Source organism: Paroedura picta, chromosome 13 (genome assembly GCF_049243985.1).
Source record: "Paroedura picta isolate Pp20150507F chromosome 13, Ppicta_v3.0, whole genome shotgun sequence".
Lineage (NCBI taxonomy): Eukaryota > Metazoa > Chordata > Lepidosauria > Squamata > Gekkonidae > Paroedura > Paroedura picta.
This window is the reverse complement of record NC_135381.1, coordinates 2,411,687-2,438,906: the sequence shown is the minus strand read 5'-3', so window position 1 is coordinate 2,438,906 and position 27,220 is coordinate 2,411,687. Positions and strand designations below refer to the sequence as shown.

The 27,220-nt window shown below is 54.2% G+C and overlaps 1 protein-coding gene across 1 annotated transcript; it reads left to right on the top strand.

Moving 5' to 3' along the window:
* Window positions 1–536: 536 nt before the first annotated feature.
* Window positions 537–24,929, top strand: MLXIP (MLX interacting protein). Its single transcript, XM_077308831.1, has 17 exons — window positions 537–982; window positions 12,722–12,828; window positions 13,625–13,710; window positions 14,676–14,765; window positions 15,387–15,428; window positions 15,845–16,016; window positions 16,551–16,634; window positions 17,078–17,172; window positions 17,360–17,957; window positions 19,303–19,424; window positions 19,535–19,721; window positions 20,534–20,658; window positions 21,013–21,114; window positions 21,576–21,706; window positions 22,224–22,347; window positions 23,696–23,825; window positions 24,405–24,929. Exons 1-17 carry the CDS (start codon window positions 537–539, stop codon window positions 24,524–24,526), a joined length of 2,763 nt encoding a protein of 920 aa, XP_077164946.1. The 3' UTR covers window positions 24,527–24,929.
* The last annotated feature ends 2,291 nt before the right edge of the window (window positions 24,930–27,220 follow it).

The following is a 27,220-nucleotide window of genomic DNA, read 5'->3' as shown; positions in this document are numbered from 1 at the left end:
AAAGTGGCTTACAGTCTTTTCTCTCCCCACAGTGGCTTACCCTTTCCTCTCCCCACAACAGACCCCCTGTAAGGTAGGTGAGGTGGGGTGAGAGAGCTCTGACAGAACTGCCTAAGCCAAGGTCACCTAGAATCTGGCTGCATGTGAAGGAGTGGGAAATCAAGCCCAGTTCTCAAGCTCAGAGGCCGCTGCTCTTTCCCCCAAAGCACCCCTTTGATTGTTTTAACGACTTAATTCCTCCACTTCCTAAAGAACAGCGGGGTAGAAACCGCAACTCTTCTTCAGGGTGGAGAGCCAGTCCCAGTCGTGTCCGCGCTGTTCTCCCAGGCCGGCCGCGTCGGGGCGACCTCCCTCACGGGCCGCCTTTCCCTCCCTCCCTCCCTCCGGCGCGGAAGGGGCTGTCCCCGCGGAAGCGCCGCCTCTCCCGCCCGCCCGGCCCGGCCCTTCTCCGCCTCCTTCTCCGCCTCCTTCGCGGCGCGGGGTGTGGCGGGGCCTGGGCCTGGGCCGGGCCGGGGCTGTGGGGCGGCGGGGCGGCCATGGCGGCCGACGTCTTCATGCGGCCGGGCGGCTTCCCGGGGCCGGCGCTGTGCGGCCGGGCGGCGGCGGCGGAGGAGGCGGAGGACTCTTCTTCGTCGGAGGCGTCGGAGGGCGAGGGTGGGGGGCGGCGGGGGGCCCGCGGGGGCGGGGGGGGCGGGGGGCGCCGTCGGGGGTCCCCGCGGGCGGCGCAGATCATCCACTCGGGCCACTTCATGGTGTCCTCCCCGCACAGCGAGCACCCGCCCAAGAAGGGCTACGACTTCGACACCGTCAACGAGCAGACCTGCCAGACCTACCGCTTCGGGGCGGCCGAGGGGGGCGGAGGGGGCGGCGGAGGAGGAAAAGGGGGCGGCGGAGGAGGAGGAGGAGGAGGCCGCGGGGGGGGCCGCCTCAACATCGACGCCTCCCTCACCAAGCTCTTCGAGTGCATGACCCTGGCCTACAGGTGAGCGGGGGGGGGGAGGGAGGGAGTTGGGGGGGAGGGAGGGGCCGGGCGACCCCCCCCCCGGGAGCCCTGATAGCCCAGGCTGCGGGGATCAGGTCTCCTGATGGGGGGGGGGGTCAGTGGCAGCTGAACTCCTCCCCCCCACACACACACCCCATTGCCCCCTTCTCCCTGGGCTCCCTCCCCCAAAACATGGATCTGGCAGCCCTACTGGGGGGGGGGGGCTGTAAAGCCTGGCTGGAGCCCCCCTCTCTGAGGGGGGGGTCGTGGGTGACAGGTGAGGGGGCTGTGTGAGTGTGTGGTTGTGTTTGGACAGGTGGTGCTGCGCATTGTTTGCCCGGGATGTGCGTGTGGCTGCCCCTGAAGGGCACAACCCAAAGAAGGCTTTCTCAGGGCTCGTTTTGTTTACGTGGCTGACAGTCCACCATCCGAATTCGGGTCTCCTGTTATTTTGCCTCTGCTCTGGACTGCCAACCGGGCGGCCGTAGGTCAGCTGGGACTGGACGGCAGGTTCCACCGTCTGCTGCCCGCGGCCCCTTGAGGCACCCCAGAGGGAGGGGTGCCCCACATGCAGGCCAGACTGTCCATCTGCCAGGAGACCCTGCTAAACCAAAGCCTCTGGAATGTGCCTGTGCTGTTTTCCGCACTTCCTTCCAGGGGCTCTTTGTCTGCTCTTTGTGCTCGCTTCATCTCTGAAGGATTCCCAGGCGTGTCGTGGGGCCAGGAGACCCTGTGCCGGTCTGGCATGCAGACGCCCTCGCTCTTTAACGTCATCCAGGGAGAGGCACCTCATCTCTGAAGGGACAAAATCAGGCCCTGCCACCAGCTGTTGACCAAGCAGATGTTTACCTTCTCTGCTAGGCTGTGAGATGAATGGAGGAGGGTTATTTCGGTGTGGGAGGAGATTTTGAAATCAACTTTGTTTGCCAGCCTGCCTCTTGTTGAGGAGCAACCGATGAGCCAAGCTGCCCTGTGGAAGGACGTGTAAAATGATGGCTTTTGATGCGTGCTTTTGCTTAGCTTTTTGTGCCTGACACCTCGCCTGGTGTCTATTCGAATAATGGTGAGAAAGTGGGCTCGATTTCTTTTACGTGAGAGGGGAAGAAAATGTGAAACGGAATGTTAATTATCTTGGTTTTTGTCTGATCCTAAAACTTCTTTCCCAGGAGTGTGCCTTGTTCAATGGCTCTTGAGTAGACCTGTTTGGGACGGCTCTCCTGCAATAATTTCAAGAGACAAGAAACTGGGACAGCTCCAGTCCTTACACAGCAAGTCCCATTGCTCTGTGGAAACTGGAGTGAGACCACATTTCTTGCAGTATGCAAGCGGTAGGGGCCCCATGCTCTGACCTCTCTCAGCCCCACCTGCCTCACAGGGTCTCTGTTGTGGGGAGGGGAAAGGGTAGGTGATCTTAAGCCGCACTGAGACTCCTTTGGGTAGTAAAAACCGGGGTACAAAACCTAGCTTTTCTTTGGATTTATTTCCAAGCTGTAGACATTGTGTCAGGCCCCCCCCCCAGCCCCCCACCTAGAGTGTCCTACCAAAGTCCCTTTTCCCCATGCACTGCAATTCCTGTGCACACTGGGTTCCCTCATGCCTGAGAATCAGGATTCAGCATGAATTCACCAGCTCCCATCCAGGTAGGAGGATCCAGGGTGGACTGAAAAACTGCATAATGTGTAGCCCTGAGGAGTCGTGGGTTTGCCTCAGGGACATACTTTCTGCAAGTGTCAGCTAAGCTGAGTTAGGGTCAGGGTTAGGGACCCTGCGATAACAGAGTCCAACAACAGGCCAACTTGTACCTCTGAATTTCAGCCTCTTTTTTTAAAAAGTCTAGCGCTAGGTCACTTGTTAGCCTGGGCCGTTAGCTGGCCATGTACATTGCTGTGGCTTCTAGGGAAGGAATTGCACAGCCAGGGTCTTTTCTCCCCTCCCAACTGATTGTGGAGACTGAGCCATGGAGGGGGGCTGCTGGTGTTCTTCCACATCCTGTCCATGTGCGAAGTTTCACTTGCTGCGGTAACAGGATTATCGAAGGCCTTTATCTGCCTTTTACAACATGGGAAGGGATTGTTCTGCTCTCTTCCTTGTGTAAAGGTCAAATTATAAAACGACAAGGTCAGAGATAAAATTTAGCTGTCAGTAGCTCAGGTGAGATAACGAAGATGAAAACAAGGGGGGGGGGCTTAACGACAACCCCATTGCTGTGGTGGCAAACTCATGTGGACCTGAGCCCGCGTGATCAGATGCCAGGTCAGGAACGGTTCTATCAGCCTTCGGTATCTGCAGATCTTGAATCATGTGTGAGCTTACTTGTACACTATCGGGAAGCCAAGGACGGGAAGATTTTGGCTTGAGCATTAGGGAAAAGAGGGGATTTTTAAAATTGAGTTTTCACCTTATTTTCAACAGTGGTGTCCTGAGTAGTTTTGGAAAGGTGGGCTGGAAGAATAAAAGATTTATTTATGTATTTATTTAAACACTGCTTTTGAACAGATCTTTTTCCAAATTTGTTGACCGGTAACCCCCCCTGAGACAGATGAATGCACCGGCCCCCATAGGAGGCTAAGCAACATGAGCAGGGAATCCCTTTTTGGATCAGCTTGCAAGCTCTGTTCCCAGTAAGAGACTGGTTTTACCTGCCAAGGAGAGGTGGCTTAATGTAGATTAATGGCAGGTTGTTATATTTTAGGCAGGGACATTAGTGCAGGCATTAATCGGCCTACGTCCCCTGAATCTGGTTTGGGGCTGTGCAGCCTAATAGGGGAAATGAAAGGCCCTCAAGCTAAAGTGGAGGGCAGAATCATAGTGGCAAGGACAGTCGTCATGCTGGCGCTCTGGAGCAATGGGAGGAGCCAGTAGTCTCCGTTTCAGGACCCGTTGGCCAGCGTCAATGGCGCCAGGCCAATGGGCTTGCAGAACACTTCACTGGGCTAACATGTTCCTGGTTAGAGGGACATGCAGGATTTTCAAGGAACTAAAATTTTGTCTTCTCCTTTTATCCAGCAGTCTTGGTGTACCAAAATTCATTGTTGTTTTATTGACAAGTGACTGATGTGACATGTCCCGCCCCCCACCATTATTCGCTTCTATTTTAGGGACAAATCCAGGGCTAGTTGTTCTGACTTACACTGGAAACTTATTGGTGGTATGAACTTCAGAGATACGCTTTAAGTTTTGAGGCCCTGAAGGACAGGTATGTGTAAACAGTCCCTCGCTCTCCGCCTGGAGTCAGACAAGAGCCGTCTCCATGGGACTGTGTGTTAAACATCTTGTGTCTCGCTCCTTCCCATCCTCCTGAGTCATAAAAGACTTATTGTGAGGCATATCAGGGATGCTGGAGCCAGTGTAAACGTCCTGTGGGTTCGTAATTTGGAGAGACATGAGAATGGAAGAGAAGCCACGTTGGATCAGCCAATAGCCCGTCCAGTCCAACACTGTGTCACACAGTGTCCAAAACCAGCGACCATCAGGAGGTCCACCAACGGGGCCAGAACTCCAGAAGCCCTCCCAATGTTGCCCCCTAAGTGCCTCCACCAGAGCCAAGGCCCTCTTGGCCGAGCGGAGTGAGTTCCCAGTCGAGAATGGCCCTGGGATTCGCCCAAGGTCAGCCAGCTGGCTACGTGTGGAGGAGGAGGAGGAGGAGGCGGCGCAGAGAATCAAAGCCGACTCTCCAGATTAGGGGCCGCTGGGCTTAGCCACAACACCACAGCTAGTGCAAGGATTGCGACTGAGGCAAACAAGCCCAAATCGTCCTATCAGCTCTCAAGGGCATGTTTGTCTCTGGTTTATGGTGTGAGCTGAACATCATTTTCGGGCTGTAAACACAGCCCGTTTTATGACTTCTGCATTTCATAACCTCCAGCATTTGGGGAATCTGTGAAAAGCAAGCAGGAGGGTGGAGCTGGTATATTCCTGGCCTGCTCAGCCACACAGCTCCTAGGAGAGACTTGGGGGCGAGCCGTTGGCTGTCCTTTGCACACAGTGTGAAGTCGCCTGGCTTTACAAGGAGCTTTGAAGGGTTCCTTAAATCGGTCGTCTTCTTGGCAGATTTTTGTCATCCCATTTGCCTAGGTGTTTGTTGCAACAGCAGCTGTCCAGATTTACCTTGAGGAGGGTCCTTTAGATGCCTGTCCTCTTGCCCTCATGGCAAACTGATCCCTGCAGCATTTTGTAACTGCAGAAAACTCCCTGCAGTGGCTTTGTGAGTTCTAGGAACTCCTTTGACTTCCAGGAATTTGTTTCCAGCACCAAATGCGGATGCCAAGATTCCTGGAATCCGGCCCAAATTCCTCCTCCAGATGCAGGGGAAGGACAGCTGTGCAGATGAGCCCGCTTAGAGCTAGGGAGAGTACCTTACCCCCATGGAGACCTGTCCGAAAGGTGCCTGGGTTCGAGTCCTGCTGGCTAACCAGAGAGGGGAGTGTGGGCATCTGCAAACCTCTGCCAAAGAAAGGTATCTCATCTCTTCTTTCTCAGCTGCTAGGCCTTATCCTGGCAAGGGCTGATGGGGGGGGGTTCTCTGTACCTTGACTCTGAACTTGTGTGATACCTGGACCCCTCAGGACTGCCTGTCCCAGCCATAAGCTTTGTTAGCTCTTATTTAGGAAATGTCGGTCTGCTCTCTCTGGCACAACTGCTCGAGATGGTTCCCATAATCAAACCACGGAAATTAGTTCCCCGTTGGAGACTGCTGCGGTGGGGCTCGAGTTCTTGGCAGCCGCGGATCCCTGCAGGCGAAAGGCGTATAAAGCCCACGTTGTCTGTGCAGATGGGTGTGCATGCCCATAGAGGGGGGGACCGGTCTGTAATCCATTTAGATGCCCTTCATTCAGCAAGCAAACAGTCCGGCACTTTTCGTTGAGCTTGTCGGAGGTGTGGGCGGGTGCCGCCTGATCCCACGGCCGCTCTGCCTCTGAGCAAACGGCCGGCATCGAGAAGGGCTGGCGCAGCCACACTCCTTTCCCGACACTCAGCACAGCCGCAGCATCACTTAGTGCCCGTAGATAAGGCCGAATGTGCCGAGTGCCCAGCTCTTGAGATTTGTCAAGTGAGGCCACTTGAGTTCTCGTCACTTTGCCGTGTCCCGCTGGCCCATTCGGGGATTTTGATTTCCCACGGGATCACCTTTGGCCTTCTACAGCTGCAGAGAGATGAGGGCAGAAGTGTCTCATGGAAACATTAAACTGCCCTCTACGGAAGGGGTAGTCAACCTGTGATCCTCCAGATGTCCGTGGACTACAATTCCCATGAGCCCCTGCCAGCGTTTGCTGGCAGGGGCTCATGGGAATTGTAGTCCATGAACATCTGGAGGACCACAGGTTGACTACCCCTGCTCTACAGGATCGGACCCTCGGCCCATCAGAGCCAGTATTGCCTACTCAGACCGAAAGCAGCTCTCCAGGGTCTTTTTCTTTTTTTTTTACAAAATAAATTTTATTCAATCTTTGATTATTGACAATAGTTGTTCATGTTATAATTACATTTCTCATTTTCTCCCTCCCTCACTCCACCCCCACCCTCCACCCTACCTGCCGTTTCCTTATAACTCTTTCAACCATGTACACAGCTTCTTGATCCCGCTCAAGGCTTTATTCTTACTCTCCCTGTTCCCAGTCGACCTCAACCAATGGAAATACTTTGTCCAATTACTATTTATCCTTTCCTTTTTCTCTTCCCATAAGGCCTCCCCTCTTAAACAGATCACAATTTCAGAGCTAACATCCTCATAGAGATACTGAAACCAGCTTTCCCATGTCCACTTTGATTTATCTTTCCATCCCCTAGCAACAGCGGCTTGTATTGCAAGTACCATGGCTTTATATAATTTGAGATCCTTTTTTTCCTTTAAATCATATCCCAAAATACCTGCAAACAGCATATTTGCTTCTTTCACTATTGTAATTCCTAGAATATTTTCCATTTCCTGAATTATATTTCTCCAATATCCAGAAACTTCGGTACACTCCCACCACATATGTATATAATATCCCTTATCCTTTCCACAGTGCCAACATTTTGGGGTCAGCCCTTTTATCATATACGCCAACTGGGCCGGCGTTCTATACCATTTCCAAATTAACTTTCTAGTCATTTCCTTATATTTGTCTAATTTTATCTGTTTATTTCCCTTTATAATTTTATGTACTACTTGATCAGGCAATTGGATGTCCCTCTGCCATTTTATTTGAATCACACGTCCTATATAATCCTCATCGCTTACCATTAGCTTATATAACACCCCCACTACTCCTTTTTTTGCAGTTTCCATTCTTTGTCCAGGGTCTTTTTCAACATCTGCTCCGAGTCCTCTGCTGCCCACAGGACACACTCCCTGCCCCCCTCCAAGTTACAACCTTTCACAAACTTCAAAAGAGCCCTCCTGTCCCCTCTCAGCCTCCTCGTCTCGAGGCTGAACCTTCCCAAGTCCCTCAGCCTGTCCTCCTAGGGCTTGGTCCCCAGGCTGCCCTGGATCGTTCTCATCGCTCTCCTCTGCACCCTCCCCATTTTGCCCACGTCCTTCTTGAAGTGAGGCCTCTGGAACTGTACACAGGACTCCAGGTGGGGTCTGGCCAATACAGCATCCTGAGGGGCTACAGCATCCTGGGTCTGCTCATATTTAGCTTACCGTCCACACCTGCCCTCAAGATCTCGTCCACACCTGCTGCTCCCCAGCAGAATGGTACATCCGAATGCTGAGATGAAAAGCGTACCTATTCGCTCTTTCCCCCCTGCCGCTTCCACCCTTCCCAGTATGAGTATTTTTTCCCAGTTCTGATAGAACATTTTGAACAGATAACCATTATTGCAGGCTGAGCGCAGTCCTGGGGATTGAAAAGAAACGTAGATCAGAAAGAGCCCTTAAGATACTTCAATGACCAGGTTTACAAAAAAAAAAACCCCAACCCTCAGGAACGGGGTAATGGCAGCGGGCTGGTGGGGCAGCTTTCCCGCCCCGGGTCTGATCTCTCTGTGTCCCCACATCTGCTGTCTTTCACAGCATCCCAGATCTGCTGGCTGAGGACAGTCGGTAGATGAACCTGCAGCCTGCGGGTCAGAGATGTCAGTCAAAGGGACAGCTGTTCTGCCCTCCCTTCTGGCTGCCCTTAAATAACCAGGAACCCGGCGTAGTCTTTTCAGGCTTGGCTGGCCAGCAGGAACCGTGGCACTCCATGCCTGCAATTCGTTTTAAAAGGCCCCCCACCCCACCCCACTCTTTAGCAAGGCCTGGGCCCTTACGGAGCTGCTGATGTGAACCATAGAGGAAGAGAGAAATATGTCCCTTGGAGTTGTGCTTTCTGAACATCTCGTAATGTTCTGTTCAAGGAGGAAGGTCCTGTTTTGTTTGACTCTGCCCAGTGGCCTTGAACTCTGCTTGCTTTACAGCGTATTTCCTTAGACGCAGGTGGTTCAGAAGGACGTTGCAGTTCAGGGCCACTTCTAAGACCAACCAAGTTTCATTCTGGGCGTGGGTTTTCACGGGCAGGCACTCTTCCTTACTCGGATGAAACTTTGTGGGTCTTCAAGGTGCCCCTGGACTCAAACATGTTTTCTTGAGATCTTTTCTGAATCTGGAAAAACGTGTTCCAGCTTCCACAAACCCTGCGGTATTCCCCTGGGCTTTCTCTGTTTCCGAGGGGAATGTCTAGCTAGCTTCTGTTTAGTTCAGGGGTTGTCAAACTGCGGCCCTCCAGATGTCCATGGACTACAATTCCCATGAGCTCCTGCCAGCAGCTGGCAGGGGCTCATGGGAATTGTAGTCCATGGACATCTGGAGGGCCGCAGTTTGACTACCCCTGGTTTAGTGCATGAAACAAGCCTGCTTAGCTGGTAGGTTCTTGAGCGTCTGGCTGGGTTGGGTTGGGACTGAAGTTGGATTCCCCACCCCAGGCAGGCCTCAGAGAGTTTGCATTGTGCCCATGCTTCATGTGTGCAAAAGGAGTAGGCCTTTCAGAGCGCTCTCTTCTGGAACACTAAATGCGGCCCTTGGCGTCGCCCGCTGTATTTATAGGCTTGCCGTGTTGTGCGGAGAATGCGGTGTTGTCCTCTGCGATGGAAGAGCCAGCTGCGGGTCTCTTTGCCTGTTTTGCAAAGTAAACAGCTCGCTGTTCCGTGAAATCAGGAAATCAGTCCGGAGTTCCTTTCAGCCAGGGCTAATCTTTAGAATAAGGTGACTTTAAAGAACTCCGCGTGGATTATTATGAGGAACTCTGTGTTGTGCTTAGCTCTGCAGCCATAAGCTGGTTTTTGGGGCCTTGTGGTCAGAAGGTGCGTTTTTCAAAGGACGGGGTTCCTGCAGTTCACAGTAGTTGACCAGAATGGAGAATTTCAACAGACGCCTTTCCCTTTCTCCTGCTTTTACAGAACTGTGGAGCGAGAAGCCGCGTTTTCTGAAATCCTCCTTCTTGTGCAGCCATTAAAACCAAACGCATCAAACGCCAGCCAAGTTGCATGGAGCATTTCACCAACGCCTTGCTTGAACTTAACGAAATCTGAACCCAATAGCACCTTGAGGACCAATAAAGATTTATTCCCAGCGTGAGCTTTCGAGCGCACGCTCTAAGTTTAAACTCGGTGATCCTTGGCCGCTTATGAGATGGCCGAAGCGTCATTCCAGTTCTGCATGTCGGGGAGCAGTGGCCGATTTCAGGCCCAGTCTGCTGGGATGTCGGACCAGCTCCAAGTGAAGCACCCCAAATAATTTTTCAGGCTTTGAGGAACTCTGGGCGTGAGGTCCACCTGGACACGCCTCCCTGCCACGCCCCATGGAAGTGACATCACCACCAAGTCCAGTACGGGGAGAGAAAGGAGGCAGTTTCAGGCAGCTGCTTCCCAGCTTGTGGCCGAATTCATTCCGGCAGGAGGGGAAAGGCTGCGGCCCCCTTCCGGAGCTCCCGTGGACCCCTGCTGGGGAATCCCTGTGCTAGAGGCAGCCGTGTGATTGCCTGTGTGAATGCCAATCCTGTCTCCCTTGAATCAAACAGAAGCACTTCTGGTAATTTTAATGAGGCCAGGGACCGGCTTCTGATACCTCGGCCCCAAGTACTGCATTGCACGCCCTTCCAAGCCAGCACTGCATGCCGCTTTTGGTGAACTGGCACCGTTTATATTAGCCGCCTGGAGTTTTCTTTCTTTCACCTCACATAAACCCTTCTCGTCTACACCGAGCTCACGGAAGATTAGGAGAATGGAAGGGGCGGAGGGAGGGAGGAAAGGCCGCCTGGATTACAATGGCTATTTTTAGAGGCAGCAGGCAAGGAGAACAGCAAAAATAGTTTGTGACAATTGTGGGCTGGGAAAAGAGGGATTTCCTGGGCTCCCCTCCGTCCTCCACCCCTCTCTGCCAGGCAGGCGGAGGCAGAAAAATTGGGCAGATTTGTCTCCTTTCTTCAAAGAGCCTGTACTGTGGACGGAGGATTCCCCCATGCAAATGTGGCTTCATCGGTGACCTTTGTTTCATTAAAACCCTTCTGCTGCTTGTAACAGACAGTTAAACCATCGTCAGCTGTCCAAGTTTGGTGTCAGGAGACCGCTGGTCCCACCTCACAGGGTTCCTAAAACAATGTGCCAGCAAACTGCTTTGAACGGTTCAGGGTTGGCCAAAGTGTGGCTCTCCAGATGTCCATGGACTACAGTTCCCATGAGCCCCTGCTGCCAACCCTGTCTGCTTACCTATATCACATGGCTATTGCAGGTATCCAAATATGGGCCGTTTCAGATTCCCCCCTGCCAGGGTAGTATCAGCTCCTGAGAGCCCATACAGGCCAATTTCTCCGGCTCCTTCCATTTTTACATACGGTTCTAAAATCAGGGGAGCCCTCCCTCCCACCCCAATTTCTCCGGCTCCTCCCTCCCACCCCAGGCATGCGGAAGCAGCACCTTTGTGCACGGCCTTCCCCTTGGGCCAGGTACGCACGTATGTCATGCTGAGCTCCGTGGAGGAAAAGCAAGAGGAAAACAGACAAGATGGGAAGCAAGAATCTGAACCCGGGTCTCCCAGCGCCAGCCCTGGGCTTCATCCCCTGTGCCACGCTGACCAGGGAGCCCCGGGGGCTGTGAACCGTTCTCTGGGCAGCCAAGCCAGGGCAAGTCGGTGGGAGCACGTGGCCTTGGCTGCCGGCTGCCAGACCGGAGGGAAAGAACGATCCATATTGGCTCAATACAGGAATGCTTTTGTCCTACGAGCCCGCCGTTTTTGTCCGGCACACAATAAGCCAGAGTTTTTATCTGATGCTCTGAATGAACCTTTGTTTGCAGAAATATTGTTAGTTTTGGCTTGGAGAGAGCAGAATTCACACGTCCAGTTCCCCAGAAGAGAGATTAGGTTAGAGATTTTGGAAACGCCTCCCAGGAGAAACGTGGACGCCCCCCCCCCTTATTTTGCCTCGCTAGGTGGGCGTGGACGTGCATTTGAGGTCTGCTGCCTTGTTTTTAACAGTATTGAAATACAATGAAATATCAAAAGTTTGTTCTGATATGCAAAGAAATCAAGAGAGAAATGCTGTGCGTTGGAAACGTTTCTGTATGAAGGCGCTGGGTGGGGCGGGCGGGCAGGTGGGCTTTGGGAAGCTCCGGGCCTTCCACTCCTGGCTGCATACCTGGGAGGTCGGCCTGGAACAGCGCAGTGGGACACCAGTCAGGAATGTCAGTCAAAATAGGAGGAGAAGAGCTGGTGGTTTGGACCTGGCTTTTCACTGCCCACAGGAGCCTCAGAGCTTCTGGCCCGGCCGTGGGGTGGAGACGGCCTTGGTCGCTGGTCATTGCTGCTCATGGTGCTGGATACGAGGGACAGCCCCCCAGTGGCCAATCTCCTTTCTTCAGGGTCGTGGACAGAGGATTGCTGTGGGAAACAAACAGGGGCCAGTGCTGTCCCCGATATTGTTTTCATATCTTTATGCGTCCCCTTGCCCAGCTGGTACGGGGATTTGGGCTTGGGTGTCACCAGTATACGGATGACAGACACCCAGATCCTGCTTTTTCCAAGCCTCTGCGGGGCGTTCTTTTGCCGGATGTTGTTGCTGTGCCTCTCCCTGCATGTTTTGTGCCTCTTTGGAGAGAACAGAGATTCAGCTCTGGACAAGAAGCTGCCAAGGTGGGGGTCGTTGGTTTCTCTTCCCATTTTCTTCTCCAACGCTTCTTGCGCAGCGTTCTCGAACCCGCCACGCCCGCCTGAGGAGGACTGCTTTGTGTGTGCCTGTGCAGTGGTTTTCGGTAAAGATTTTTGTTAATGTGCCTTTTATAGTGCTGACCGGGTTGCTTTGCGCAAGAGCGTTCGATCCCTTGGCAGGCGGTCCAGTTCAGTCCGGCCTTAGCATCCCGTTGACTTTCCAGACAGCAGCAGAAGATCTCTGGGCGTGTCGGTGCCCCCTCCTGCAGGAGAACATCCAAAGGGCCCTGGTGCCGCCTCCTGCTTCCCACGCTCCCCCATTGTAGACCTCCCCCAAGTTGGGGTCCCCATGTATACTGCCTCTGGCACACAGGCTGCATTTCGCCACCACGCCTAAATGGCCATTGGTGGAACCTCCCCTCTGCAGCCATGCCTGCTCCCTTCTGCACAAGTCGAAGGAAAGTTCCTGTACCCATGGCAGTGGGCAAATCTCCCCACTCGGGGGAATAGCAGAAGAACCGCTGGTTTGTCATTTGTTACCACTGAACCAAATCTTCTTCCAAAAGGCTTTCTAAAGGTTAACTCAACTTTCGTTCCAAAGAGTCACCACAAAAATCTCTTCTCTCTTGCAGCGGCAAGTTGGTCTCGCCCAAGTGGAAGAATTTCAAAGGCTTGAAGCTTCAGTGCAGGGACAAAATCCGGCTCAACAACGCCATCTGGAGGGCGTGGTACATCCAGTGTGAGTATGGCTGCCCCAAACCCACTTTTGGAAGGTCCGTGCGTCCGCTGGCAGCACGCTGGAGCCTTATATCCTTTGCTCACCTGGATTCTGCCTTGGGTTACCCACCCTCCCTGCGGGTAGAAGTGAACAGCCAAGCTGGGAAAATCCAGCAGTTGCTTCCACCAGCAAGCTCCCCCACGACAGCCATCCTTTCTGCGAGCATTCAGATAGCCATGCGCTCTTTCCTGACTAATCATTGAACTTCTGGGAGAGGGAGGGAGGCTGGGGGCAGGAAGGGGGCTGAGCAAAGCAAAGGTCTGTCTCAGGGTAGGTGGGGGAGGACTGTGAGTGGCCAGGCTCCTAGATCAGAAGTTCCTGCTGGGCAGAAAGTTCTGAGGTCGCTTTCTATGCTCTTCCTGCCCTTTGCGCAGTAACAGGTGGGAGGGGCACAGCTCGGATTGGGCCACAGGGTGAGCCCATGTGGTGTCATGGTTAAGAGCAGCAGTCTCTAATCTAGAGACTTGGGTTTGATTCCCCGCTCCCCCACATGCAGCCAGCTGGGTGACCTTGGGCTAGTCTCAGTTCTCTGAGAGCTGTTCTCGCCGAACAGTTCTGTTTGAGATCTCTCTGTCTCACCCGAGGAATGTAAGGGTGGGTGATTGGAAACCACTCGGAGACTCCGTCTGGTAGTAAAAAGCTGGGAATAGAAACACAGCTCTCCATCAATGGTTGAATTGCTGCTCTTGGACATTCTCAGGGCAGTGATTCAATCTGCCACCTCTTGAGACAATCCTTGTTCCCATTTTTGTTGCAGACCTGGAGAAGCGAAAGAACCCCGTCTGCCACTTTGTGACTCCCTTGGACGGCTCCGTGGAGGTGGACGAGCACCGTCGCCCTGAGGTATGGCCCAGAGGAGCATCAGGACGAGGGGAGGCAACGCTGCTCTCGCGGCCTGGTTTCGATTTACTCGCCCAGTGTAGTTTCCGCCGCTCTGTGGTTGCAGCGCAGTAACACAGCAGAAGGCAAGAGTCACAGTGGGGTAACTTAACAGAAAAGCAAAGGAGCACAAAGCCCAATGTAGTATACAAAAGGGACTAGAAGGCCCGAGAAAAAGTATTAAAAAGCTCAGAACAAGTTGAAATGGCGTTAGCAGTACAGCTGACTAAACTCAAAAAAGTTTGCATGGCAACCAGGCTCTTATAAAACGCCTGCAAAAAATACAGGTTTGTTGGTCTGGTGTTGGGAATCAATTCACGGGCAGGCAAAGGCTCAGGTGGTGCCACAGCAAAGAAGGCCCCGTCCCTCTCGGCCACCTCCAGCGGGTGCTGGCCGTCCCCCCCTCCCCCTTAAACTGCACAAAGAAGCAGGTTAAAGACTTACTTGTTTTAAACGATGCATGCTGGGAACTAGGAGACCATGGATCCAGAGCATTACAGTCTTAAAGCACCATAGCAGCATATTAGCTCTTGATCTTCAAAGGAAGTCTGCTGATGACATGGGAATGATATATGTCATGCATTGTTCCCTTCCCTGCCAAGCAGGTATTACTTAAGGCCTACTGAACTTTTTGGTGTACTGACCTCTGGGGTTTGCACCATGCAGAACTGGGCAGGAAAAGTTTGCCTGCGTATTCTGTGTCAGTTGGCTGAATTCTTCTTAAAGTAAAATCACTAGGGCCTGGTGCATTGTGGGAGGTAAGGATTTTTAGTGGAAGTACAACGCAATCAAGCATTTGTGTGCCCAGCAGGCCCCAGGTTCTATCCCTGGCATCTGCAGCCCATAAGCACTGAGATCCTGGGAAGGCAAGGGCAGGCGAGATGGATTGGAAGTTGTTCATAATTCCCCCTTCCCCTTTTATTTCTCAGGCTATTGCGACAGAAGGGAAGTACTGGAAGCGGCGGATAGAAGGCGTCATCCGGGAGTATCACAAGTGGAGGACCTATTTTAAGAAGAGGGTAAGCCTGTCTCCGGAACCAGCATTTTAAGTACTAGTGCTGCGGTGAAGAACGGCAGCTTCTAATCCGGCAAGCCAGGTTTGATTCCCCTGCTCCTCCACATGCAGCCACCTGGATGACCTTGGGCCAGTCACAGTCCTGATCGTGCTGGTCTCACAGAGCAGTCCTGTCAGAGCTCTCTCAGCCCCACCGCCCTCCCAGGGAGAGGAAGGGAAGGCAACTGGAAGCCACTTGGAGACTCCTTCAGGGAGTGAAAAGCGGGGGGATAAAAACCAACTTTTCTTCTTCTAAAAATGTGGGGGTTTTTTTACTATGAATTCACTGTCAATTCACCACTGGAAATTAAGCCGCATTGTACAGTTAGGATGCTTGGCACCTCCGTAGCACTTTGGGAAGTGCTTGGTATAAATGTATGGCTGAACCATTAGGTCTTGCGGACGAGAACGGAGGAGGTGAAAGATGCCGTCTTTCTCCAGCCGCATAAGCAGCTTCTGTGTTCACCCTGTTAACACGAACACCCCAGCTGAGATAGTGGGTTGTCCAGCTCACCCTTCCTCAACAAGAATTCTGGCTCCACGATCTTGCTTTATTCCAAAACCATATTTTATTTTCCTTCCCCAGTTGCAGAAACACAAAGATGAAGACCTCTCCATCTTGGTTCGGGTAGGTGTCATGTCAGCCTTTGTCCTTAGAAGACGGTTAATTAGGAAGTGAGCCAGCCTGGGGTGTGGTTAAGAGTAGTGGCCCCTAATCTGGAGAAGAGGATTCAAAAGAAGCTCGAGAGCAGCCTGCCTCCAGGCCTCCCTACAATTTATGTGCCAGTTGTCCAAGTCTCAGCGGTCCTTGGATAATTCTCCTGGACGACGGCCCTGTCAGCAGAACCCTTAAACATTTGCCTCCGAGATGGAAACCCTGCTCTCCATCTTGGGAGAAATGACCCTCCAAGTGGTTTGTACCAAACTTGTGCTCATGAACACAATCTGTCTGTCTTAGGCTGATGAGGAAGCCCAAGGATTGCTGCTGAGTCCCACACCAGGACTTTGTCTTTAATATTCCTCTCTTCCCCCCCCCCCTCCCAGGATGACGACATGCTACTGTGGCATAAGGACCCGTACGGCCGGGAGACTCCTGTCCCCATGGAACTGGACTCCCTCTTCTCGACAGACATGCTCATGTCGGAATTGCCGGACACCCTCTTCTCCACGCTCTCTTCTCACCAGCCCGTTTCCTGGCCGAATCCCAGAGAGATAGGTACCTCCAAACCCTTTTTGGCTTTGTTTTCCAGCGGGACAAAAGAGCTCACCTCTTTCTGTCCAAGTGGGCTTCCGTTAGCCACTTGCAGGTTAGCCTGGCCAATGGGACTCCCGCTCTCAGCACATTTGCCCCCCGCAGCGGCTGTTTCGGCTTCCGTGGATGGTGGATGGGACCGTGGGCTCCTCAAGACCTGGAATCAAGCCAGAATAAATCTTGAAGGCCGACCTCTGTGAGGCTGCTTGCCCTTAGAACTGCGGCAAGATGCAGAGGAGCTATAACGCATGTCCCATGAACCTGTCACAAAATCTCACCTCAGGGAGGTCCACAAAAACGGATTGAGAATGTTCTGTGCAATTACAAGAATCCAGGAACACCTGAAAAACTAACAAAATGGGTGGCAGGGTGGGCATTTTGTGAGTTTTCAGATACCTGAAAGCTCCTCCCCTGCCCCAAATGTTGTTAGGCTTGAAGGCGCTCCTGGACTGGCACCCCCCCTCCCCCCAATCTTACCACACCTTGTTTGTCTTGCAGCTCACTTAGGAAATGCCGACATGATACAGCCGGGCCTCAGTCCTCTCCAGCCCAATTGCATGGATACTTTTGAATTTTTTCAGGGTAAGACTTTTAAAAGAAATAAAACTTGAACACGCTTAATTGGCCACCGTGGCAACACCACACTCTGCAGACAGGGTATTTAATCTCTGCTGTGCAGAAATCAGACGCTGTGCTTACGTGGGCCGTCTTGGAATTGAGCAAAGCTTCCCAGCAGGAGAAGGTCCTTCAAGAAGAGCTCCAGCAGCTCAGCTGCTCTCGGCGTTTGCTTGTGGTTAGCAGAACTTGGGCAAGCCAGCAGAATGGGGCGCCATTTCATGCAGGGCTCAGTTTCTCTGGGAGCTCACAAACAGGGCAGAAAGGTGATCGCCAAGTGCCTCTTCCCGGCACCTAGAATTCAGCAGCTTACTGCCTCTGAACATGGAAGTTCAGCCAGAAGATGAACTAGGGCAGCTAGGATCTGTAATACGTGACTGTGACACCCGAGTCATTCTATCTTTCCTCAGATCTTTTCTCCTCCAATCGTTCCGCTGCTTATCCTGTCCCCGCCGTTCCTGCTCCTAGCCCTGTCATGGCAGACACCTGCAGCCACCCTTCCCAGGTAAGAAGGATTCCCAGGTGGGAGGCAGTGAGATCTCTGGACCGCTATTAGGCTCTTAAGAGAGCGATATTTTTATAACTTTGCAGTGGGCTTCCTTCTGGTGCATTCAGCATAGCTCTGAGCCAGCAGGACCTGAAATTTCACATCACCTCGGTCTTCCTACTCGGTTTCTTCTGTCTCTCTCCAGACGCCAGAGCTGTCCTCGGGGCTCCCGCCCATGAACCTCAGGGATGGAATCGTTGGTGCCGCAGGGCCTGCTCCCACCATTCCCAGCATGGCCGACATTGGGGCCGACCTGGGCCTGAGGACCGGAGACGCTTTCCTGCAGACGCCAGGCTTCAACGCCGAGCCTCCCCTGGGTGGGCAACACCCCTTCCTGCCTTCGTTCCCGGCTCTGGTGCCGCTGCTTCAGTCCCCGCTGGAGGCCGGCATGGCCCCTCCGGCACCCTTGTTTGCTTCTCTGGAGGCCCCGAAGCTGGGGCTGAGCAAGTCCTCCGTCATCACCCACACGGCCTCCGCCACGCCCACGCACAACGTTCCCGCCACCACCTTCAGCCACGGACAGAGCGGCCTCCTGGCCACCCAGCCGCCCGGGGCGGGCGTGCCTTGCAACCTGACTCTGCAGACGACGGTCACGCAAGGCCAGCCTCTGCTGCAGCCTCACGGCACCTTCGCACTCCCCTTGGCCAGGGCCGGCACCCGGCCCAAGAAGCCCCAGAAGCTCGTGCCGGCACCCAAGCCAGAAACGGTGTCCTTGGTGCTGAAGAGCGCCTTCCTCACCCCAGGTACGCGGCTCGGCAGGCTGGGATGCTTCCTCGGAACCAAGTGGGAGGCCCTGGGGGTGCCGCCTGGGCCGTTGGGCCGGGGCCATGGTGCCGGGGGCCTTCCAGCCAACCCTTCTGGGCTAACAGCAGTGGCTTAGGGCTTCTCATTTCCCACAGAAGTAGATTCACTCTGTCTTTGGCTCTTGGGGTGGAATTCTTCAGGTGCTCCGTGGAGCTTGCATTCTCCCTCCACGCAAGACTTTCCTTGGTAACCTCTCTCCCACCCTGTCTGTCTGTCTGTCCTTCCGTCCGTCCGTCCATCCATCTGTGTCTCTGTCTCGCTCTCTATCTTATTCCTTAGATTTCTAGGCCTCCCCTCTTCAATAAGGTCTCAGGGTAGCTTATGGCAAAAGGAAGAATCTTACATTAATAACCTTAGAATATTAATACTGCTGAAACACACACACACAAACCGCTGTATTGCAAACTCTTCCTTCCCTTCTCTTTCCTGGGGAGGGGGGGGTGGGCTGTACAGTTGTCATTCCTTTGAATTAAGGGTGGTCCCTGGATTGCTGCCTCTGTGTAGTGGGACCACCGCTTCCCCCACCCTCCACCCACGGCTGGCCTCCTCAACATCAGCCAACAGTTACTCTGCAGACGGCTCTCCCAACTGGGCTCACGCAAGGGATTGGCCCCTGCCTGGGGCTGGCCCCTTCTGCACAGCTGGTCCTGTGTGTCGCATGGAGTCAAGGCACCTTCCCAGGGATTGGAGGCATCCCGATTCCTTCGGTGACCCCCGGGCCTCTGGGGTAGCAGCTTGGCGTTCCAGGAGCCCTTTGCCTGGAACGAGAGACTCCTGGCCTCTCTGCACCTCGGAGGTCTTCCCACTTGGCCGCTTCCGCTTGCGTTGATCTGGCAGATGAGGAGGGCTTTTGCGCTGTGGCCTGCGCATTGCTCCACCTCCCCACAGCCAGATGTCATGTCTTTTATGTCATTGGGGTTGGCTGGAGAACCGTCAGCATGGGGGGGCGGTTCTTCTTGCTGTTGTTCCTCCACTCTCCCAAAATGGGCTCCAGGCGGCTGTTGACATGGCTAAAAATACATGGTTTAATTTATTTAGAGGAGAATGAAGAGTTTAAAATGAAGCATCAACTCATTAACACTGAGCAACTATCAAGCGACACCCCCACACCCCCCATCCCAGCCAGCCTGTGTCTTTGCCGGCCGTGGACCGTGGCAGGTCTCCTCTGTCAGTGGCACGGGAGGAAGGGGGGGGAGGCCCAGTCGCCGGCAGCTTCTTCCCGGGGAGGCCACCTGTCTTTCCTTCCTTCCCTTCCCTGGTTTCAACCTCCGTTCTCTTTCTCAGCTGCCTTCCAGGGACAGCCCAGAGCTGTGATTGTCACTCCGGCCCCCCTGAAGAGAGAGAGCGTCTTGGCCCCAAGGATCTCCCAGCCCAGTGTGGTCATTGCCCCGTCCGGACTGGCCCGAGTAAGCCGGAGACTCTTCCTCTCTCGGGGGTGGGGGGGAGGGGAGGACACGGTCAGGTGTTGGCAACCCCCAAGATGAGTCACCTTCTTGCCTTCTCTTTCTTCTGCCAGGTGCCCGCAGTGACGGAATTCCACGGCAGCATCCTGCTCAGCCCGGCCCAGCCGTCTCCCAGCCCCCACCCCGGCCCGGCCACCGTTCCGCACCTCTTCTCCCCCAGAGCAAGGCAGGACGTGTTGGTGAAAGGCGAGCAGGCCGTCCCCCACCAGACCTGCCCCCACGTCCCCTCGCCCGTCCCCAGTAAGTAGAAGGGACTCCCACCTGGGCATCCGTCAAGGCGTCCTCGTAACCGGGGCGAGGGCATGTTTGTTCTCTTCTTGTTCTCGGCCCTGGTCTTCTCCGGCGTGGCCCCACGTAAAGGGGGGAAACCCATTGACTTCCCTGGGTCTTACCACGGCGATCAATACGTTTGTCTCCGAGGTGGCTCATGGTAGATTAAAATGGGGGCAGGAAGGGTTGCCACAGGGGGAGCTGGCTCAGAGCAGTGTTGGGGAACAGCTGAGAGGGAGGGAGGGAGGGAGGGAGTGAAAACCCCTTCCTACCAGGGTATTCTTATCAGTGTCGCTCCTGGACCTACTGGGAGTCAAAGGACCCCGGGAGAACACTGCCTGTCACGGCAGCCTGCCCAACTCCCCATGTTGCATTCCCCAGATTGTGGATTATGCGAGCTGCCCGTCCTCAGAGTCCTGTTTTCTCCTGGGGAGCACCTGCTGGTCTTCGTTTGGGTTTCAGGGCCACTGAGGGTGGGAAGGGGAGAGGCGCTGATGTGACTGGAAGGGGCCAAGGCCTTGTCTAAGGTCTCCGGGCACCATGGATTTTGTCCCCAGAGTCACTCCGTGAGCTTCAGGATCAGCCGGGAGGAGGGGCCTCTCCCGATCCCAATCCCCCTCACGCTCTCCTTCAGACACTGGTATCCACTGTGGGGCACCCTAGAACACCCACGGAATATCCTGAGTGGCTAATTTGGGAAGGAGCCAATCGCTTGAAGAATCAGCTGGCTGGAGAACCCCCCCCCCCCCCAAACCAACCCTGTCTGTTTGTCTCTCTTTCAGGCAGAGACTGTCAGGCCTCGGGGCAGCCTTCCCCTTCTGCCTCCGAGCAGTGCCTGAGTCCTCAGTCCCCCCAGAACAGCTGCTCAGGGAAAGGCATGGCTGACCCTCAGGTGGCGGCATTTAAGGTCTGTCCTGTGGCCCTCCCTCCCTCCCTCCCTTGGGTTGACGCGTTGTGGCATGGGAGACATCTGCCTCGCACGGGGCACAAAGGGCTTGAGCCGAGGAACGGACGTCACACGCAGGGGGGCTGGTCGCCCGGCCCTGGCAGCTCTCAGCACCTGGCCCCCCACGTTAGCCAAAAGTCGGCCCTGAGGGGAGAAAGGTGTGCTGTGCTGTGCCCTCCTGTGGGATCCCCTTACGTGTGGGGCAGCCCTGCGGCTTCACATCACCCAACAGGCTCTAGCCCCCGGCGGTGTCCCCCGAGAGGCAGAACTCCGGCAGCCGCCCAAGAGCCCCCTTGTTGTTGTGTCTTTGGACAGACCCGACGGATGAAGCACATTTCGGCGGAACAGAAGCGGAGGTTTAATATCAAGATTGGCTTCAGCACCCTGAATTCCTTGGTGTCAGCAAACTCCAAATCAGTAAGTTCTCTGCCACCGGAAGAGGGATTTTCCTGTCCCCCCCCCTCCCATGCCGTCAATTCCGCAACAAAGAAGCCCAATTCTGCAACCTGTTCTGCGGGGCTAACTATCCTGCAGACAGCTGTTTTTTTCTCTAGAAGGGGCAAAGGGACCTTCAGGGCTGTGAATTCCTCGCCAGTGGAAACTGAGTGGGGTTGGCGTCTGAGGTTCCACCTGCCATTGCTCACGCCGTAGGAAGCCTTCCTTGCCAGGCACTAACAACTGGGAGGGTTTTTTTAATGTGACCTGGGATTCTTGGCAAAGCATGCCCAGGCTCACATTTGGTGGGTTCCAGCGCTCCCAGAGGAACGTGACGTGTGTGTACCTATGCACCCACCCTGCCATGCTCCCTGGCCCTTTTCCCTTTGCTGCTCTGAGCTCTGCTGCCAACAAGCTCCGTCTGAGCACTCTCTTCCCTGCAGCAGACCAGCCACGCCCTCACCCTGCAGAAGACGGTGGAGTACATTGCAAAGCTGCAGCAGGAAAGGGCTCAGATGCAGGAGGAAGCCAAGCGCCTCCGGGAGGAGATCGAGGAGCTGAACACCACCATTATGTGAGTGTCACGCGGCCTGCGGTTCCTTGTGCTCATTCACCGCAGCCCTTCCCTGGAGGGTCCTCCCGATCCAAGAGCTCCTGCCCCAAAGGGAAGCACCAGGGTTAGCAGAACGAATGGGCAGACTCCCCCCCCCTGCCTTCTTGATCTTAAAAATGTCAGCTCCCCTCCCCCCTTTGACCTACTGACCCACGAAACGACCAGCATCACTGAAACACATAAGCCATTCCAAAGAGTCCTCTCCGCCGGCAGGCATAGCCACATCAACAGAAAAATCCAATCTCAAGGTGCGGCTGAGTAGGAAAGAGGGAAGGGCGAAGGAGAGCTCCAGTCAGTCTGTGCTCCTGTGATGGTTGGGGAAGAGCTCGTTCAGGTCTGGGCCAGAATGCTAGGAGGGACGGAACTGACTGGCCTTCCCTGCAGGGCTGGTTCCCTCCGCTTGTGCCCAGCTGAGCTGGCTTGTGAGAAGGCGAGCCCTCGAGGTCAGACCTGCCTTTCCCTCCCTTCCCTCCTTCAGCTCGTGTCAGCAGCAGCTCCCTGCCACCGGCGTCCCTATCACCCAGCAGAGGTTTGATCAGATGCGGAGCCTGTTTGAGGAATACATCCGTAGCAGGACCCTGCAGAACTGGAAGTTCTGGATTGTATCCTTCCCAGCACATCTGGAAGTACTCGGGCGTGGGGGATATTCCCTTGCCTGCCGAACCAGGGATCCGTTTTGATCTTCTCCTGCAACTCTTGTGGGAGCTGCAGCACTTTGCATTTCAGTCCTGCAGAGGGCAGCACGGAGCTTCGCCTGTTCATCCACACGTGCCCCACTGCTGCATCCCAGACTGGCAGTAACTTGATTTGCCCTCCTGAGCGTTGCTTTTAACATCCCACTTTTCACAGCCCGAAGGATCCCCCAAAGTGGCTCACAATCACCTTTCCTTCCTCTCCTCTCATGAGGTAGGTGGGGCTGAGAGAGCTCTGTGAGAACTGCTCTACGAGAACTGTGATTAGCCCCCAGTCACTCAGCTGGCTGCATGTGGAGAAATGGGGGTCTTACATCCAGTTCTCCAGATTTGAGGCCGCCGCTGTTAAGCACTACGCCATGGTGGCCCTCCGCAAGTCACAAGACAGCTGTTTGGGGACCATACCTAGTGCATGGGGGTCCATTTTGACTGTGGCCGCCCCTCTTCATCCCAGTCTTTGACACGGAGAGTTGCTCAGTCTCTGAACATGGAGGCTCCATGCAGCCGGTGCGGTTAATACCTGTCTCCACGGCGCTCCATCGTGAATTGACGTAGCTACCTTTGAATAGCTGTCTAAGCCAGAAGATGCCAGGAGGCTGCGTTTAGGGTGGAAATTCCTCCAGTTAATTCAGCCTTGAGTGATGTTCTTGCACGAGTGGCAGGGTGCGAGCGGTATGGCTCGCCAAAAACGTGCCCCCTGTTGCAGATTTGAGTGGCTTCTGTCGAATTTGCTTGTGTTGGCACATGCTGTCCTTGTCCTCATGTTTCCAAGGAACGCTTGACAAGACACAGTATTTGCAAGAGGTTTTGGGATCAGCAAGGATTTACTCCTCCCAAACCTTTGTAGTGCCTGATCTTGGGACGTGGGGAGGACTCTGGTGCCTGTCTGCGAGGCAGGCATGAGTCATGCCCAGTTCTCGTTACATCCCAACTTCACTTTTTGGATGCCACGAGGAGAGAGGATCTTTTCTGGTTGGGCTTTTGGCTTCAAAGCAGGAATCCTTTGCTGGGGGGGGGGGAGACCCTCCTCCTCCTGATGCAGTTTTCGCACTAGACGCAGCCTTGCCCCCAATTGCAGAACTGTCTCAAAAGAGAAGTCAGGCGCTGGGTCGAAGAATGGGGCAGAAATGCACGGAGATCTCCTTGGTGTCAGTTTTCTGTGGGCTGTGGCGACCCCCGGGGTGTCTTCCCCCTCCCGCCAGTGCGGGGACACGAATGCTCACTCCGTTTCCCCCTTAACTCTGGGCTCCCTTCTCAGTTCAGCATCATCATTAACCCCTTGTTTGAAACCTTCAACGGCATGGTCTCCACAACCAGCTTAGAGGAGCTGAACCAGACCGCCCTGGCCTGGGTGGACCAGCACTGCTCTCTGCCTGTCCTGAGGCCAAGTAAGTAGCCGCTGATTGTTTGTGTGTGTGTGTGAATTCCTCAAAGCCCTTTCCTACCTGCCCTGGAGTGTGCCGCTGTCGGTTAAAGCTTTGTTTCTGAGCACAATTCTGAGCACAAAAAATGAAAAGTCTCATCTCGGCTCTCTGTAATGGATTTTACACAGAGTTGTCTTTTGGGTGAAACGTCGGCAGCAGCACATTGGCCACACACACGCACACACACACCTTTTGAGCAGCAGGCAATTGGCTGGCCGCTGGACAGACAGGCAAGCCGGTTGGAGGAGGAGGCCCTCAGGGGCAGGACAGCCGCCCTGAGGGGGTATTAAGTGCTGAGTGGCAATTAAGCCATGAGACCGGCTCCTCCTCCAAGGCCTTACCAGAAATATTAAGTGGAACAGATAATTTCATTTGTACACTGCTTTCCCTACAGTTCAGGGCAGCTTACAACATTAAAATATACAACGTACAAACAATATATAAAAATAATATAAAACTCAAATTTGAGTGCATGACCCCTCCCCCGGGTAGCCAAAATAATAGGGTTTCTCTTTTCCTCTCTCCTCCCCTCCTCCGCCCCAGTGGTCCTGAACACCCTCCGGCACTTAAGCATCACCACCTCCATTCTCTCCGACCCGGCCCGGTTGCCGGAGCAAGCCACAAAGGCTGTCAGCAAGATGAACCAAACAGCTGGAGAGGCCTAACCAAATCGTATCCAAAGAGGGGCAGCGCAAGCTCCCGACACCCACCCGGCAGGTGGACGGCCGAGCCTCGGGAGACCTCGGCACTTCCTCACGGCCCACCTGCTGCGGGACTTTGGCCACCAGGCTGCGAGGGGCTCGGCGAGAAGGCCGGATCGCCCTTCCCTGCTTCAGGGGCTCAGTCGCGCGGGAAAGCCGACTCAGGTAAATATGCAGGCTGGACGCCTGCACCAGCAATAGAAGCACTCCTTCAATGCAACGTTACAAAATCTATGCATCACCCGCATTTATGCAATGCGACCTCAAGCACCAGAAGTGGATGGAGACGACGGAGATGAGACCACGAGGGGCAGCAACCTCAAAAGGGAAACATTCTTGAAATGTAAAAAGCTGTTGTTGTTCTTTTCTTTTTGTTCTCTTTCATTTCCCAGTTCTTGGTTTCCTCCTCAGGGAAGACGGAAGGCCAAGAGTCAAAGAATGGCCTCCCCCCCAAGTAGAAGCCGGGCTTGTTTCCGAGCTGCGGGTCTCTTCCCTCTTGGTCCTGCCTGTTGGCCACCTGCCCCATAGCACAGGAAGGGGCTGACGGGGGGGGGGGGGAGACGATGCTGGCAGGCAAGTCAGGAATCCCGGGGACACCCAAAAACCATCAGGGCGTCACCAGGAGATGTCTGAAGCCTAGCAGAGGACTTCAGTGGGGAAATACATCCGTAGCCAAAAAGAGCAGTGGGACTTGTCAGCAGCAACAAGAATGAACTGATCCTCAGGGCCAGCTCCCCCCATTTTTGAAATGAGATCCAACGCAACAGTTTCTTAGTACAAACTGCTTGTTTCTGGATTGGTGTTGCTTTTGAGGGCCTGGTTCCTTAGTACTTCCTCCTGTTCATTTCCCATGATTAGCTCAGGACAGCCAGGCAGGAGAGAGAAGAGTGTTTCTGGCAGGGGCACCATTTTGTTCTCTTCTTTAAAAAAAAAAAAGCCTTTTCACTCCTGAAGGGTAGTGCAGTTTGCTTATGTGCTCCCCATCTATTGCGCCGTCATCCACAAGCACTCCTGGTCCCACAGGTGGACTTGTACTGGTCTTCCCACACTCCTGGTGCTCTACCAAGCGGGGGGATGAACCGGGTTCATGACCTTTCCTTCCTCGATCACCCCGTGGAGATTCTTACTTGGCCTGGATGATGGATGGCCGTGGGCAGTCCTGCACTGCAGAGCTCTCCGCGGAACGCCTCTCTGGATGAGTGAGTGGCATTTGCTCTGGTCACATTTGGGAGCTGCCCTCAATGCACCGAGAGGGTCTGAGTGTGGCAGCGCTTCTCCCCGTTCCTGGAGCCCCTTCCCCTGGGTTTCAAATCCTGCCATTAACCGTGAGTAAGATCTGCGCTGACGTCAACCTCACTCATGGTTAAGGCCTGTGCAGGAAAGCGGCCGGGGACCAGTGGGAACCCTCAGCCTGCTCCTGAGTGGTTCATCGGGAATACTTGCTCCAGAACTGTCAAGCAACTTATTTGCGTTCTAGAGCAGTGAAACCCACAACATGCCTTTGGCCCCCTTCTTTGAGCCCTGTTTCCCACCCTCTCCCCCTAATGCAGCTGGCTTCTTTCAAACAGTCATCGTCTGGCAATATCCGTTTTTGACAGATGGCCTCGCATCACAAGGGGCTCCCTCCTGGAGGAGTCGTGTCCAGATCCCAGGCCTAGAACCTGCTCACCCAGCTTCCACCCTGACCACAACGTCACCAGTTATGTGCGCCCTCCATCTACACATTGCCCTTGGTTGGCCATGGCGAGGAATTGGCTGATAATTGTCGGGGGGCAGCACGAGGCAGTCGAGCTTCCTTTTTGCTTCCACAGGCTTAAATCCTTCGCCGCCCCAATTCTCCCACCACGGCCCCGCAAACCCCAGCCCGGTCTGCCTGCTGCCATCTCTCATCCTGTCACGTAGCGGTGGGTTCAGAAATTGTCTACGCAAAAGTTTAGAAACCCAAATGAAACTTGGTTGGTCTTAAAGGCACCCTGTACCCTAACTTCATCCTGTTGAAGGTTGGTGTCTGATGGGAATGCTCCTTTACACGGAAGCTTCGGCCAGAATGAAACTTGGTTGGTCTTAAAGATGTCCCTGGGCTCAGACATGCTGCTGCTGGCTTCAGGCCAAAATGGCAGCTCACCGGAATCCTACAAGTAGTTCATTTTCAGCCTTTTTTTATTTACTCCAGTGGCCACCGAGAAAGGAATCAACGAATAATAAACACGGAGCGTTGACAGTTCAGTCAGGGGCTTCCTGGTATTCCTCGGAATGGATCTCTGTTCTTGAGACGATAACTCCGGCATGATTTCAGTCCAATCCCCAAGTTCAGTGAGAAGTGGGCGTGGGGGGCTTAGAAACACACACCCACAAACCCCAGCAAATGCCTAGTGGGCGCATGTGGGAGAAATGAGGGGCTCAGATGGGACTGCAGGTGAAGAACCACATTTTGGAATGCTGAAAAACTGCAAACGGGACAAAGCCTGGCCAACAAAGGGGATTTTTAGGCTTTGAGCCACTTCCAGGGGGAATCTGCCCCCTGCAGCCCCTCCAGAGAGTTCCGTCACCTGGTTCTTCCCTCATTCTTCCGCAGTTGTACGTATAAAAAGCTGTAAAACATTTTCTTGTAAGTAGAGAGAGATGCAGTTCCTGCATCTTTTAAGGGTGGTATTTGGA

Coding starts and splice junctions, on each gene's coding strand:
- MLXIP (XM_077308831.1), top strand. CDS start 537: ATGGCGGCCGACGTCTTCATGCGGCCGGGCGGCTTCCCGGGGCCGGCG. Junction 15,429..15,844: donor ACCTCTCCATCTTGGTTCGG/GTAGGTGTCATG, acceptor CCCCCCTCCCAG/GATGACGACATGCTACTGTG. Junction 21,707..22,223: donor GAGCTGAACACCACCATTAT/GTGAGTGTCACG, acceptor TCCCTCCTTCAG/CTCGTGTCAGCAGCAGCTCC.